Below are 14527 nucleotides of genomic sequence, written 5' to 3'. Positions count from 1 at the left end.
AGTTTAATCAAGCTTGTTGGGAGGTTTCCATTCCTACTCTGGATCAAAACGGCAAATCCGTCCCTATCTCTACATATTAACAATGAGTGGACAACTTTTAAAAATATCAATACCCATGGGCTTCTCATAAAGTGAACGGTCATTGAGTAAATTATTAGAAGATATCTACTATTCCTACTATGTCTTTGTGACTATAGACTCAGGATTTCCAGGGCAAAGGGTTAATTACGCTAAGAAGTTGGGTTATAACACCTTTAGGAAGAAATAATTGATTCAACATCCGAATGGTCGAGCGGCGAACACTCCCACCAGGCACGATACGTGACCAACCAAATTAGCCGACGAGACTTGATGATGGTGTTAATTAATACCGGGAAACATCAACTCAGAGCAGACCCTCCAAAAAGCAGCCAACAAAACTGCAGGAGTCCCTCTGGGTTAGGAGATTTTCGCTGATACTCTCACTTACATTGTCTACTTGCTGGATCAAGGTATCAGTCAGATTTATCGTAAGTCAACTGTAGGGAGTTTGATAGTTGTGGCTCCTTTCATCATAAACTCATGGATGATGCGAATGAGATTATCTCGCAATGTACTTTCTAAGTACTCGGTGAGATTAGGCACAATTGAGACATTCCATGTTCAATTTCAGCTCATGCCAGATAAATAATTCTACCAACTCTTCTTTCCTGGCGCTTGATTATATCTCCCAATGTTATTACTAGTAGTGACTGTAAATATGGACATGCTTCTACGAGAGGATCTGAGTCTTGTAAATGGGTTAAAGAAGTATCATCATTCTGAGCTTATCCTATATGATGACCTATTGCTACCTAGGTCGGGAAAGGAGGATCAGGTAAATCCGGAAACCAGCTCGCAATATCAGGCACATCGAATCTCCCAAGGAATCCAAATTCCTCTTGTCCCAAGCCAATCTCGTCCCAGCCTGTCAAGAGGTTGTTACCCAGGCCAATTTGATCCATATCACGGGCGAATTCCTCCGGAAAGGTCTCGGTGGGCTGAGGTTGAGATGGCATTTCTGTCCGAGTAGTCCTTCGCTGCAAATGAGCAGGAGGCAAAGGCCCAAGTCCTTCTTGACGGGAGACAGCTTTAGAAAATATTAGTATTTGCTGCTGAATATTACGGTGAAATCACGTACTAGTGTAGTTTTGTACAATGTGATGGTGTGTTATTTGGAGGAATTGTAGTGAGTTGCGTGCTGAGAGGCTGAACGATGCCATGTGGGTAAGGATTTTCTCGCATTTCCGCCATGTATCAGCGATAAGTTGAGAATCGACCTTCTTCAATATCGACGAGCAGGAGTATGACATGATCAGGACAAACCCTGCGGTGGAAGTGTCTCTTAAATGTTAGTCTTGCTGCATTTATTGGCACGGTAATCACATACAGAAGCCGTTATACCACCAAGCATCTGTTAGCGATGTCGTGTATGTCTCATATACGAGCGAAACCAATTCAATGGCTGCTGTCACACATGCTGCAGCGCAGTTCACAGACATGGACGTGTAAATAACATTTTTCTCTAGCCGGGCGGTATCTGTGCTTCTGTCGGTACTCGTCTGCCGCGTGAAATCTGTCCGCTCGTTGGAACAAAGCTGTGTAAACATAGGCCGATACAAAAGTAACCGGAGATGTATAAATCTGAATAAGTTAACAAGGGTCTTGGAAATGAGAACTTTGCTCTAACCTTGCCCGTAGCACATTTCGCTGGCGCTGAAGTACTGGCTGTGGATTATTTTCAGGACCGAATTGTTGCCGTGGAGTAGTCCAATCAAGCACCGGAGAGATATTGGCCTCGAAGGCAGAAAGCCTATCATCTAGTTCCATGATAATGTCCATGCTAATTTGCCGGGTGCCTTGAACAGAGATGGTGCGGTGATTTTGGGATTGACCCTGCCATGCATTGTAAACATCGGCCAAGATAGATTCAAGAATTTTATAGAGCTCAATCGTAGAGGTATAGAATGCGATGTGTCCTAGCTTATGATCACATGGTTGTCCACTGAGAGCACATGGATCTTCAGCTTGGGATTGAGGCCGCATCGCGGGAAGAGGGACGGGGAATATGGGCGATATGTGAGATGTCATGCTTGGTCGACCATAGGTCATACTCAAAATCCTATGCGGTGTCAGTGGGTTGTCAAACAGCCAAAACGAGAGAAACAGACATGTCCATCATGACGCAGCCATGCCAAGTCCGACGTCGAATCTCTTTCTCCAAGGGCGTAATTGATTTTTGTGTCATGGTTTCGTGCAAGCCAAGCCCCTGGGCTACTCGACATGCTAATCCAATGGCATTCCAACATCTGTTTGTGTATGGGGTGCTCTGGAGAAGCAATGCAACAATAAGTAATGTCTGTACAACGCCAATCGTGTTCGTATCCAAGAAATCTAGGCCAATGAAGCGTTTGGCCCGAAGAAAAAACGAGTACGCCGCAGCCTCCCGTTCTCCAGCAGGAATATCGGAGAAGTGGCAGCTTAGGGCGAAGATAGCATTCAATGCAGCGTGAAAGACAATTGACTGGGGCGCAGAATCAAACGATCCCCCAAGACCGATATTCAGATCAGGCAAATTGGGCTTCGGCCACTTGGCTGAGCCCTAGAGGTTTTCGTATGCCTGCTCAAAGCTCGGCCGGTGGAAAAACGGATAGAGACAATATATCCTTTCCCAATAACATTCCAGGAGATGGTCAGCCAATGGTCGTGGTGGAAGGGAGAAGTCGCTAATCTGAAAGCCCGATGGGGTCGCTGTGGTATTAATATCCTGCCAGAGCCCCGTGTCACGATCCAAAGCATTTGGAGTTTGGTCTGCATGTCTCAATGCTTTTAGATAAGAACTGATTGGCACAGAGTTCCGTGCAAGACGCATAAAAGAGGCTGCCGAAGAGTTTCCATAGTATTGCTCTCTGGGTGAATCGGAGCATTCTCCATCATCTGCAACCGATATTGAGCCCATTGCCGTCACACTGCCGTGGGAATTTAAAGGAGAAGGGTCCATGTGTGCCGGTGTAAATTGAATAGATTCATAATGTCTTGAGTTATCATACTGCGGAGCATGTGATTCGGAGTCCCTTGTCACCGATTGAGAGAAATGCAAAGGCGGTTGGTATGTGTGCTGATGAGTCGTCCCTGGAGGGGCAGGTGTCGAAAGAGGTTGTGAAAGGGGCACGCGGGATCCCAGCCCAAGCAAACCCTCCGCGGCAACAGAAGTACGAGAATCCGCATCCAAGTCACTGATTTTTGGTTGTTGCTCATTGGTTTTGTCGGTTTCATTTTCTCTTTCCAGTGGTGACATAGATGAAGCCGGAGCCGGAGCTGTGACGCCATTTCGTGCGCATACCTCTTCGAGTTCTCGGATTCGGTCATGAAGTATTTTCAAGTAGGCGTCGTTACTGGCAGAGCGAGCATTTTCAATTTTGTAGACACATTTATCAATCGAGTAGGATCGTTGGGAGCAAGGCCCACAGATCGGCTTCTCTCCGTCGCACCGCACCTTCTTTTCGCGACACGTTTCACAAGCTAGTGCAACCTTCCGACGACGTGGAGTGCCTCGCTTGTTCACTCTTGTGGTATCTTTTGAAGACATGTTTGATGCGATCAGCAAGCTTCAGGACCCCGCATTCTTCAAATCCGTATGGATCAGATCTCGAAGCACCCGGCGCGGATCACATCCCTTTTTCAGAATCTATATCATTGGATGAAGTTCTTAATGCATGGGCTGATGGTAGATATTGATGTCACTCAAGATAGTGTGAGGAGGAAGCAAATGCAGGTCCCGGAACTGACCCGGGTCATCACGTGAAGCTATCAAAGCAGTAGGATCGAACATGTGACCTGGAAGGGATAGTAATTTATTTAATTTATTCAGTTAGGTTAGCTAATTGGATAAAATATAGACAGATATCCGATTCTCGCTCCATAATAGCTGATATAACCCATTTCTGCAGGCTAATATGAACTTTCGGAATGCACCCAGATTTCTGTCCAGACTCGGGTGCATTCCGGTGTTGACGTATTTCCTGCATTATCAGGGACCACTTATATCACTACCCTCGCAAGCCATGCAGATGATCAGCAAAGCTAAGGAGATTTCGCTAGCACTCTAGGTCCCAACATTATTTGCCATCTAAACTGATTCATTGTCATCAGGACGCGCATTGTGATCGAAACAAGAAGCACAAATATCTCTCATTCTTATTCCCCAATCCTCTTGACCCTAAATTTCAACCGACTGAGTTCACTCCACCTCTTTATTGCAAAACAACAAAAACTTGAAAACTTGATATAAAATGACAAACCATCCAACCTCTCAACTCCACAATCCCGTGAAAGAATGCTGCCGCAGACAGACTGGCATGCGGCACTATACAAAAAAACGCCGGTCCATTGAAGATGGCCTACAATGGGGATCAGATCCTAGCTTCTGCTTCCACGGCTTCTCCTGCCCCGTCGGAACCTGGACAGAAGACCGGCTGGTACGGAACTTGATGCGGGATATGGCCTGCATGGCCAGCGGTATCGATATCGACGGCAGCTTAGAATTTAAGGCCTTAGAATATCCCACAAGTCATATAATTGAGAATTGGGATCCGATTATTTTCAAAACTGAGGATTCTTCGTTGAACTTTGACAACGGACGATTGAATGTGATACCAATGCCTATTCACATTCCCATGCCCGCTTTGATGCCGAAATCACCGTCAACTTCGTCGAATGAGAAGAAAGACGCGGCGCCGAATAAGAAGCGCAAATGTACCCAGACGCCTGGGCAGATTCTCTGTCACTGTCGCTCTGAGAAAAAGAGAAGGGATGCTATTGGAGAGGGATATCGGGATCTTTGTCGAATTGTGCCTGGGCTTGAAAGGAATAATTTTACTAGGAAGTACATCCTAGATGAAGCGGCCAGATATGTGGAGTCTTTAGTTAGGGGGAATGAAGACTTGTATCGACAATTGGAAAATCTCACCCATGAGGCAAAGGACGACATACAACTTTTATGACTAAAACGGCAATATGATGAAATGAACAATTATATAGGGAAATGACTTCAAATGTACAAATGTTGTAAACAGTATGATAAACACCAATTTCTTCACAAAGCCGGCGCAACAGTAGCCAGCCCCTTCGCCAGCCGCAGAATCTGACCAGCGTAATAGGACTAGAAAAGCATTAGCTGACAAAACCTTGATCAACACCAATTGATTCAAACTCACACTCTCAGCCCCAGCCCCAATCAAATTCCTCGGCAACCAGCTTGCCCAAAACGGCGTCGGAACCTTATTCAAAGGCAAAACAGCCTTCTCATCCTCAACACTTTCATCAAGCAACAACAATGGGAACCTGGGATTAATAGCAGCAGGTCTTCCAATCCCTACGAGATCACAAGCCCCATCAAGAATCGCAGCTTCCGCACCAGCCCGACTCCGGAACCCGCCGGTCAGCATCAATACCAAACCAGGGTGTCGCGCGCGAACCTCCTTAGCGAATTCAAGGAAGAACGCCTCCCGCGCGGCTGTGCGCTCGGACTTGGCCGGTGCTGTTGACTCCTGTTTAGAGTAACCCATCATCTTGGGGTCTTCGTAGGATCCGCCGCTAATTTCCATGAAGTCGATACCGGCTTCGACGAGGAGCTTGATTTGAGTCATTGTTTCTTCGAAGTTTGCGGAGCTGTGGTCTGCTGAGTTGAGTTTGATACCGATGCAGAATGTGCTCGGGACTACTTTTCGAGTTTGTGAGAGGATTTCTAGTACGAATCGTGCGCGCTTTTCCGGGCTTCCGCCGTATTCGTCTGTGCGGAGGTTTGTCTACCGGTTTCAAGGTTAGTATTAATCCCTCTCTATCTCTCTGTGTGAATCTCTTTTTATATTAGACTGGGTTACGGGTAGAATTACCTTTCCATTCAAGAACTGGTCTGATTATAGAACAATCTATTAGCACCCATTCCATTGCAATTTCGAAGAGATTAATAGAGAAATGGAAAAGGAAAAACCTGAACATACCAATCAAATACCCGTGCGCACCATGCAACTCAATTCCAGAGAATCCTGCATCAGCCATAAGTCGCGCGGTATCGACAAACTGACTAATAACCCTCTCAACCTCCGCAGAGGTCATCTCCCTTGGCGCCGTCCACGCTAGGGTCGCAATAATCCGCTCTAACAAACTACCGCCAATGTTAATAGGCACGGCGCTAGGCGCGATCGTACTCGCCCAGATACCGCGCTGGCCGGCGAAACGGAAGGACTGCCGGCCTGGGTGACAGACCTGGACGATGGTCGGGGTGCCATGCTTTTGGCATGCGTCGGCGTATGATTTCCATTTGGCGACAAGGCTAGCTTCGCCTTTGTATTCTGCGTGTAGGGCTGGGTCGAAGGGGCCTCCTAGGTGGTTGACGTCTACTTGGACGTTTCCTTTTTGGGATAGGTGGTCAGTTGGGGTTGATGTGCTGGTAGGGGGTTGGTTGGCACACCTGTGAGGATGCTACCCCATCCGCCTTCGGACCATTGGTTGTAGGCGTCAGAAAGGGTTTGGTTTGGTTCATTTGTTTTGGCGATATTCTCGGCCATTGCCGCCTTATGTTTGGGTGAGTGGGGTTCGTTGGGGTTTCATATGTAATGTACTGCGTTACTTACCTTCGAAAGGCGGTTAGGTAGAACCAGTCCACAAGGGAGCTTGACAGGATCTGCCAAGGGGGAAGGCATTGTATAATTATACTTTGCAGAGATCCTTCAATAAAGAATACCTAGAGCCGGGATTGTTAGCTCGCGGCCTTGGGATTGGCTACATACAGGCGCAAACGTACTGTGCAGAACCTTGAAAAGTCTAGCGGCTCAGAAATGAAACTGTATTTCACCTTTATTTCAATTGTCTCAAAAGCCTCAGATATATGCAATAATCGATATAATCAACCACTGGAGACCAGAAAGGAGAAACGAGGATCATTCACACTATCAAAGCTTGATCTTAAAAAAAAAAAGTGGCGCGGGCCTCGGTACTTAGTCATGGCCACGCGGAGAGATTGATGCTCCGTCTTTGCTCCATCTAGTGGATCTAGAGAATTTAATTGGACCGGATGATGAGTAACTTTCTTAGAAATCAATTTTACAGTGGACCCTGACCGAAAGTGACTTCCAGGGCAAATTTCATAATTATATTTATGCCGTACATTACAAAGCTTCTGCACGGCCTGCCAAGTTTGATTAGCAATAGCCTCTTGGACCATATATCATATTCATATGAAGCGGGGAACTCAACCACCCACTAGCCAACTATGCTATCTCAATTGCTATCCGGATGCTTTTGTGCCTGGCATTCTGTACCTTGATAAGGGTAGTGGGATCCCATCAGACATTTACGTAGATAGACCTATACTAGGTATAATTTAACCATGGCGAGTGGCAAGCTATATAAATTGTGATTTGGAAGAAGTATTGAGATAAATGTATGTTCAATTTTGATCATTCAAGATGATTTTGATCCTAACCCAATGCATAGGACACTCATAAGCGAGAGCCAAAAACTAAGTAAAAAGGGTATTCCAAATGAGAAGAAAACCAAATGTCCGTGTATCCATCCCTGAAAAAATATAATAAAAGCTGTAAAGGAAAAGAGAAACGCGCTCAAAACCAGAAAATGACGAAAATAAAGGAAAATGCGCATGTTAGGCACATCATGCAATGACCCTCAGCAGTCTGCTGATTAGACCAGGTTGCCTTTTTTGGTGGATGCATTGCATGGTGGGAAAATTGGCATCATGACACATAGACACCGGGGAAAAGGTCGTGAGGTGAGAAATTTACAGCTTGGAGGGCTTCTCCTCGGTAGGGGATGAGGAACCGCTCATCAGAGGTGTGATGGAGCCAAGGCTGGAAAGCAGGTGGCCGACCTCACGCTCGAGAGAGCGGACCTCGGTGTGGGGGTCATACATGCGGGACTTGATCCAGATGTCCAGGTCGGAGTCGGACATCTTGCGGAGGCCGGTCTCGCGGTCGACGTCGTCTGCCTGGGCGGCGCGGATGACGTTGCGAGTGACGACAACGCTGACCTCACGAATGCGGGTGATGTCGGGGTAGAGCAGGTTACGCTCGAGCTCCTCGGCGGTGAGGGCCTTGGAAAGGGCCTCGCCAGAGGCGTAGATCATGCTGTCGGTGACACGGACGGCCTTGGACAAAATGCTGCCGAGGCCGATACCGGGGAAGACGTACATGTTGTTACCCTGGCCGGGGTAGTAAGTGCTGGTCTCACCAGCGGCGTTGGTGAAGGTCGAGTTGGGGAAGGGCGAGCCGGAGGCAAAGAGGCAGCGACCATCAGTGTTGGCGATGGCGGTCTCGAAGTCACACTCAGACTGGGATGAGGGGTTGGACAGGGGGAAGATGATGGGGGTGGTGTTCCAGTCGGCCATCTTGCGGAGCAGCTCGGGGGTGAAGACGCCACCCATGGTGGAAAGACCCATCAGGATGGTGGGCTTCACGTAGTCCAGGACCTCCTCCAGAGTCTTGTGCTGCTGGCCGTTGTTGTCGGTGCGGGCGAAGTAGACCTTGTGGTCAGCGAGCTTGTCACCACGATCGGCAGTGACCAGACCCTTGGTGTCGACCAGGTAGAAGCAGGCACGAGCCTCATCCTCGGTCATTCCCTCACGGACGAAGAAGTCGACAATCTGCTTGGCGACACCGACACCGGCGGAGCCAGCGCCGAAGAACACAGCGCGGTGCTCCTTGCAAGGCAGACCGGTGCGCTTAACAGCGTTGATCATACCACCGAGAATGACAGCACCAGTACCCTGGATATCGTCATTGAAGCAGGTGTAGATGTCCCGGTAACGCTCCAGAGCGGGGAAGGGGTTCTTGAAGTCCTCGAATTGGATGACAATACTATAAACAAACTTCGTTAGCCATCTTTCTCCACGGGGAAAGCCGGAGTAAAAGGATTCGGAAGATCCATCGGTGTGACGCGAGAACTTACCCAGGCCAGCGCTCGGTAAGAGCAACCATCAACTCATCCAAAAACTCCCGCTCCTCATCCGCGCTAATCTTGTCGCGGCGGCTACCCATGTAAAGTGGGTCTTCCCGGAGAGCCTTGTTGCTAGTGCCCAGATCAAGGGTCAAAGGCAGAGTGGCCTCGGGACGAATACCGGCACAAGCAGTGTACAAAGCCAGCTTGCCGATGGGGATACCCATACCGTTGATGCCCAGATCACCGAGGCCTAGAATACGAGAACCATCGGTGATAACTGTGATCTCCACATTTTGCTGCGGCCAATTGGCGATCACAGCAGCGATATTGCCCCGATCCTCCCAACTCAGGTACATACCTAAATTTCGCTAAGTTAGTTTCCCCGGTTTTATTTCGTTGATTCCGTCATGACTCATGTCTTACCTTCCGGTCCCTGGTAGATCTCGGACCATCTTTGGCAGGCCTCGCCAACGACAGGGGTGTAGATCAGGGGAGTAAGTTCCTGCGTTGGGTCAGTCTTGTTTCCTTCCAATTTTGACGTTGTAATTCGTTCCGGGTCTACATACCCGAAGGTGGTCGGTGACCATGCGGTAGAACAGGTGGACATTGTTCTTGCGCAGATTTTGCAAGTAGAGGAACTTATCGATAGGAGTGTTCTTCAGACCCAACTGAGCGAGGCAACGAGTCTTCTGGGTTTCGTAGCTCTCGGCGCGAGGGGGCGTGAGACCATATGTGCGCAGGTACTTGCGAATGTAGGTAGGGTTGGCAGTGTCATAGTTGGCATCTCTATCAAGCAGGAAGAAGACGAGGTTAGTGGCGATGTATAAGAGAGAGTCCAATGCTACATGGTTGAAACAATGTTGAACCAGGCCAGGGGTTTTCTTTTTTTTTCTTATCTCAAGGTAGCTAGTACGTACGAAGGAGCAGTTGAATGATTCAGGAATGGGGTCGCGTGGACCGGACGGCTTTGTTGAGGAGTAAATCGAGCCATTGTGTCAGACGAAGAGCGAAGTAGCTTAGTCGTCGAGGTAGGAGAAGAATGATAGAAAGAAGAGAGTTGAAGATGGGGCGAGCTCCGAGTGATTTTATGTACACGGGCGAATAGGCTAGCCTTCCCCTGGGTCATTTGGGAGCACATCATCCAGGACATTCCGACAGAGGTAAAGATGGAATTGGCCGGAGCCTTGACCGCGTGTCGAGGACAAGGCCACTCAGTAAAAGCAGAGACATGATTTGGGGGTCGGGAAGAGTCGGGGGATGGTACAAAGGGATGGGGATGGACCCAGGAGGTTCAAGTGTGGATATTTCGGTGATGGGAGCGAACCGTTGGCCTTGAATCTGTCCGAGTGGAGTTAGGATCCCTCACAAAGCTTCTTTTCTTTTTCGGGAAGCAGATCCAGCAAGGAGTTGAATTGGGAAGAATTGCGGAGTTTCAATAGATTTTTTTGGATTTTTTGTTGGAGAAACATGGTTACTCGATGTGGCAACTAAGATTCCCATTGGTTCCTGATTCCATGTACACACCACCTATGTTTCTGCAACGACGATCTATATCCTTTCCACAGTGTAGATTACAGTAGATTTACGTACAAGTACAAGCACATGATGCATACTACACTGTAGTACATGTCTTGATTTTCAATATTGCGGGATTTATCTGCATAACATTCCGGAAAAGAAAATGTACACAGTAGCCCTCGAACTGAATTCCGAAAAGTCGCGTGGACAAATCCATACTTCAATTTAACTGGTTAAGGATGCCGGGGGGGGGGATTGATGATGGGTCCCGCCCAGCCATCCGCATCCACATCAGCGAGCTACCAGAGCCGCAGATACTGCCGAAGTGGAGTCTTGCTCGGTGCCAGACTAAATTAACTCCAAAAATTCATCCAACCAGAACTGTACAAAACTGGTACTTTTAATTTGTGCAATTGTTCTAGAAAACGGAAAGATTGCCCACTTTTACCGTTAGGGTCTCACCGAATATTCCCCAACGGAGTTGATCACTCTATACGGAGATAACCTACGTAGTAGTGAACTAGTATATCGGAGATGGGAGATGAGAGCGGGGGTGAGCCGGTAAGCGGAGGCCTCCGCTTAGAATTTGATACTTCGGGAAAACGAATTATCGGACGGAAACGACGGAGAGGGAAGGAGCTCACCGGTGACCTGTTTCATCTTTTAGTTGTGTTAGAAATGATTGATTTCTGGCTTCTGAATGGCTTTTCCCGCCGATAGGGACTTTTGGTTATATCTATCGCCTCTCCAAGTACTGCGTGATTTTCGTTTTTCCATTTATTTTTATTTTTATTGTTCCACAGTCTGCTCGGAGTTATGAAAAGAATTATCGGATCGCTGATTGGACCCCTTGCCGGAAGATGCATTGGCAATATTTGGTGTCGCCGAGTTTCCCAACGGTTTTGTCAGGATAAAGGCTTAGCCTGCTGAGAAATACGCGTGGAATCTATCATAGAACAAATTTTTTCAATCTTTCTTAGTAAATCGAGCACTCTAGATTAGATTCACGGAGTACAGTCGTCCGGATGGATTTTACTGAATATTCTAACTTGCCTATGAATTCAATTCAAATGTGCGATTCGAATGGGCTACATGTCACTGAACATGGTATATATATACCTAGTCCGGTTGTACCAGTTGATGGATTTGATTAGACATCCAAACATAGTCTAGGCCTGTCTTGCTACTATAAGGTAGAGATCAAGTTGAACCCTGGAAAATGAATGGATAAATTGGATAAATTGATTGATACAGCCCTGTCTAGACTGCCCCCAGCTATTTACATAGCTTTCCCCAGATCGCCCCGATCGGCCCCGACTAGTTGACCAATGATACTGTACATGAATAAACCTTCAAAAATGTGCTCGTCATACTGGCATGGAACTGAATACAAGATTTCTTCAATTTTCATATGGGTTGAACTATCTGGTAAAGCAAACAGTTACACCTGTCCACGGGTGTCGTCATCATACACCAAAACAGGTTGGGCTCTAGCTCCCCCCTTGACATCCAAGGAATCCTCCGTAGATCACAACATTTGAATTCAATTCACAGCTTTTACTTACATTCAACTCCAACGACTCAAATACACACATACTAGTTTATCCCTGGCAACTTTGAAAAGGGCTCATCATGCCGGACGAGACGGAGCCCCTCCTCCCTCGCTATGAGGATGACACTCCCCGTCAGCGTCAACTTCACCAAAAGCTGCATACCTACCAGATGTTCCGCGCCCTATCTGAGGGGTACATGCCATCCACTGAACAGACCATCGCCAACCTACGTACCCTACTCGCCTCGGATGTACTGAACCTTCGAAACCAGGAAATCGGCAGCCACGGTCGCCAGCTGGTGCGCGATGCGCGTCTCTGGACCGAGGCCTGCATTGATTTCCTGCGCACCAAAAATAGCCAGGATCAACTGCAGGACTTTCTCTGGCACCTGTCCCGATCGCGGATGGCACTGGATAGCTCCCGTGTCTCCTACACCGCGGCCCACGTGAAAGCGCGTGCTGATACCAAGGCTGGTGGGTCGTTCCAGCCCCTCCCCGGGCTTTGATAGCCGTAGCTAAATTGGTTTGACATGTAACGTGAGAGTCTGCTAACGTGGGGACTTGCATGACTAGCGTACGATAGCTTCCGTACCATTGGGAGCTTGCTTCTGACCAACGCTGATTTCCGTCTTTTTGTCGATGACGTTGCCACTGTTGGTCGTCAGATCTTCGCTGACACCGCCTCCTCCCTCTCGGAGACCTCTAAAAAGGTCGCAGAGCAAATCAAACCCTCCGAGGAAGAAGAGCAAGCATTGACGGGCCCCGGTGCTGATGAGGAGCATCGCATCTCGCGGGAGGAAGTACAGGCCGAACTGGCTGATGCGGTCAAAGTAGCTGGAGAAGCTGCCACAGAAACTGGCGAGGCGGCTGTCGAAAGCGCCCGTGAGCACCTCGCCGGCAAAGAGAAAGAGACTCTATTGTATCGCATTAAGCAAACGGTACTGAATCTCCGCCAGCGAACCGACTATTCGGACTCAGTCTCCACCATCACCCAGCTGGTGCAGCGCTACGCCATTCTCTACGCTAACGCAGCTGAAGATACAGCCTCGGCTGCACAGGAAGATGTCGAATTCAATTCCGATTTGAAACAGGCAGTGGATCAATTTTGGGGACTATTACGATCATTCGGTCGAGCAGAGGAGTGGGATCGTCTTCAGCTCAAGTTCCATGATGTCCTACGCCATGTGAATAAGGATCCCGAGTTTGAACGACTGATGGGAGAAGTAGGCAGCTCGCTTCAGGATATGCTAACCGACCCGGAGTTTTTCGAGTCAGCCCCACAAAAGCTGGAGGACCTACAGCAGCAGTCGGAGAAGGTCGGGTCCGAGAGTGGTCTTCGTCAAGACGTGCATGACTTTCTCACTCAGGCTAAGCGGACCTTGAGCACGGTGCCTGATGACCCGGCTGTTTTCAAGCTGATCAATGCGACTAAGAAGATCTATGGAGATGCGTGGGTTGCGTACAACAGCCACACAACAAATTTTCCAGCAGACCTGGCCAATGTTGCCTTCCCTGTTTTCCTACGGATGATTCAATATGTGCCAATTCCTCGCCTAGAGGTCTCCGCCCCAGAAATGGACCTGTTGTTGGAAAATCTTGTCCTGGAGCCCGGCCACACGGTCAACTATTCATCTTTCCTCCCCTACCGCATGCACCTGCTCACACAGAACGACATTGAAATAGTCAAAAAGCATTCCAAGCGGACGGACACAAATATCAAGACCATGTTCCAGCTCTCCTTTAACGGTTTGAATATAAGTGCCAAGGACTTTGGTTACTGGTTTAAGACTCACCACCTCTTCTTCCGTTTGCGAGACGAAGGAATTGCCAGCTTCTACCTTGACCGTCGCGGCGTCGACATCTCTCTCGACATTGAGATCGGCCGTGACAGACTGGAACACATCTTTACCCTCCGCGGAGTGCGTGTGCGCATCCACAAGCTCGACTACCAGGTACAGAAGAGCAAATGGAAGTTCCTGTTATGGTTGACCAGGCCCTTCCTTAAGCCCCTTATCCGTCGTGTCTTGGAAAGGAAAATTGCAGAAGAAATTGTGAATGCTGCTTCTGTTTTGAACCGAGAACTGGTGTTTGCCCGAGAGCGTTTGCGGGCTACGCGCATCGCTAACCCTCAAGACTTGACTACCTTTGTACGTGCCGTGCTGGCGCGATTGGTACCCGCCGATACTGATGTCGAGACCCGAATTGGCGTGGAACCTCCGGACAGTGGCGTTTTCAAGGGCATCTATGCCCCAGGTAGTATTGTCAAGACGTGGCATGACCAGGCCACTGGTGCCCAGGAAGCAATTGAGGATGGCGACGAAACTCATGGACTAGGATACACGTGGCGGAACGATATCTTCAACGTGGCTGGATATCATTGAAGATTCTATGTTCCTTGTTTTCTGATTTTTATGACTTACGATTGCTTCGGACTTTTTACGATTATGTGACAATATGGCAGGATCTTCAATTCTTAACACCAAT

The 14527-nt window shown here is 48.3% G+C and overlaps 5 protein-coding genes across 5 annotated transcripts; 2 read left to right on the top strand and 3 right to left on the bottom strand.

Annotated features, from left to right (window-relative positions):
• Positions 1–833: 833 nt before the first annotated feature.
• Positions 834–3607, bottom strand: N7520_009079 (uncharacterized protein; the record flags this gene model as incomplete). Its single annotated transcript, XM_057143013.1, has 6 exons — positions 834–1108; positions 1160–1360; positions 1409–1616; positions 1723–2140; positions 2190–2613; positions 2698–3607. The coding sequence occupies 6 exons, from the start codon at positions 3605–3607 to the stop codon at positions 834–836; spliced, it is 2436 nt and encodes an 811-aa protein (XP_056992301.1).
• A 703-nt stretch (positions 3608–4310) lies between these two features.
• On the top strand, positions 4311–5021 carry N7520_009078 (basic helix-loop-helix domain-containing protein; the record flags this gene model as incomplete). The annotated part of the gene is made up of 1 exon (XM_057143012.1): positions 4311–5021. One exon carries the CDS (start codon positions 4311–4313, stop codon positions 5019–5021), a length of 711 nt encoding a protein of 236 aa, XP_056992300.1.
• A 92-nt stretch (positions 5022–5113) lies between these two features.
• Positions 5114–6722, bottom strand: N7520_009077 (NADH:flavin oxidoreductase/NADH oxidase family protein; the record flags this gene model as incomplete). Its single annotated transcript, XM_057143011.1, has 6 exons — positions 5114–5179; positions 5235–5825; positions 5913–5932; positions 6021–6431; positions 6491–6593; positions 6654–6722. The coding sequence occupies 6 exons, from the start codon at positions 6720–6722 to the stop codon at positions 5114–5116; spliced, it is 1260 nt and encodes a 419-aa protein (XP_056992299.1).
• Positions 6723–7816: 1094 nt separating this feature from the next.
• On the bottom strand, positions 7817–10123 carry N7520_009076 (NADP-dependent malic enzyme; the record flags this gene model as incomplete). Its single annotated transcript, XM_057143010.1, has 5 exons — positions 7817–8891; positions 8983–9331; positions 9397–9475; positions 9540–9759; positions 9891–10123. The coding sequence occupies 5 exons, from the start codon at positions 10121–10123 to the stop codon at positions 7817–7819; spliced, it is 1956 nt and encodes a 651-aa protein (XP_056992298.1).
• A 2000-nt stretch (positions 10124–12123) lies between these two features.
• N7520_009075 (uncharacterized protein) lies at positions 12124–14424 on the top strand (the record flags this gene model as incomplete). Its single annotated transcript, XM_057143009.1, has 2 exons — positions 12124–12517; positions 12617–14424. 2 exons carry the CDS (start codon positions 12124–12126, stop codon positions 14422–14424), a joined length of 2202 nt encoding a protein of 733 aa, XP_056992297.1.
• Between the last annotated feature and the right edge of the window lie 103 nt (positions 14425–14527).

The sequence above is a fragment of the Penicillium odoratum genome, assembly GCF_028828045.1.
Source record: "Penicillium odoratum strain IBT 22623 chromosome Unknown utg000006l_segment0_segment0, whole genome shotgun sequence".
In the NCBI taxonomy this organism is placed as follows: domain Eukaryota; kingdom Fungi; phylum Ascomycota; class Eurotiomycetes; order Eurotiales; family Aspergillaceae; genus Penicillium; species Penicillium odoratum.
This window is presented reverse-complemented; position numbering and strand designations above follow the sequence as displayed.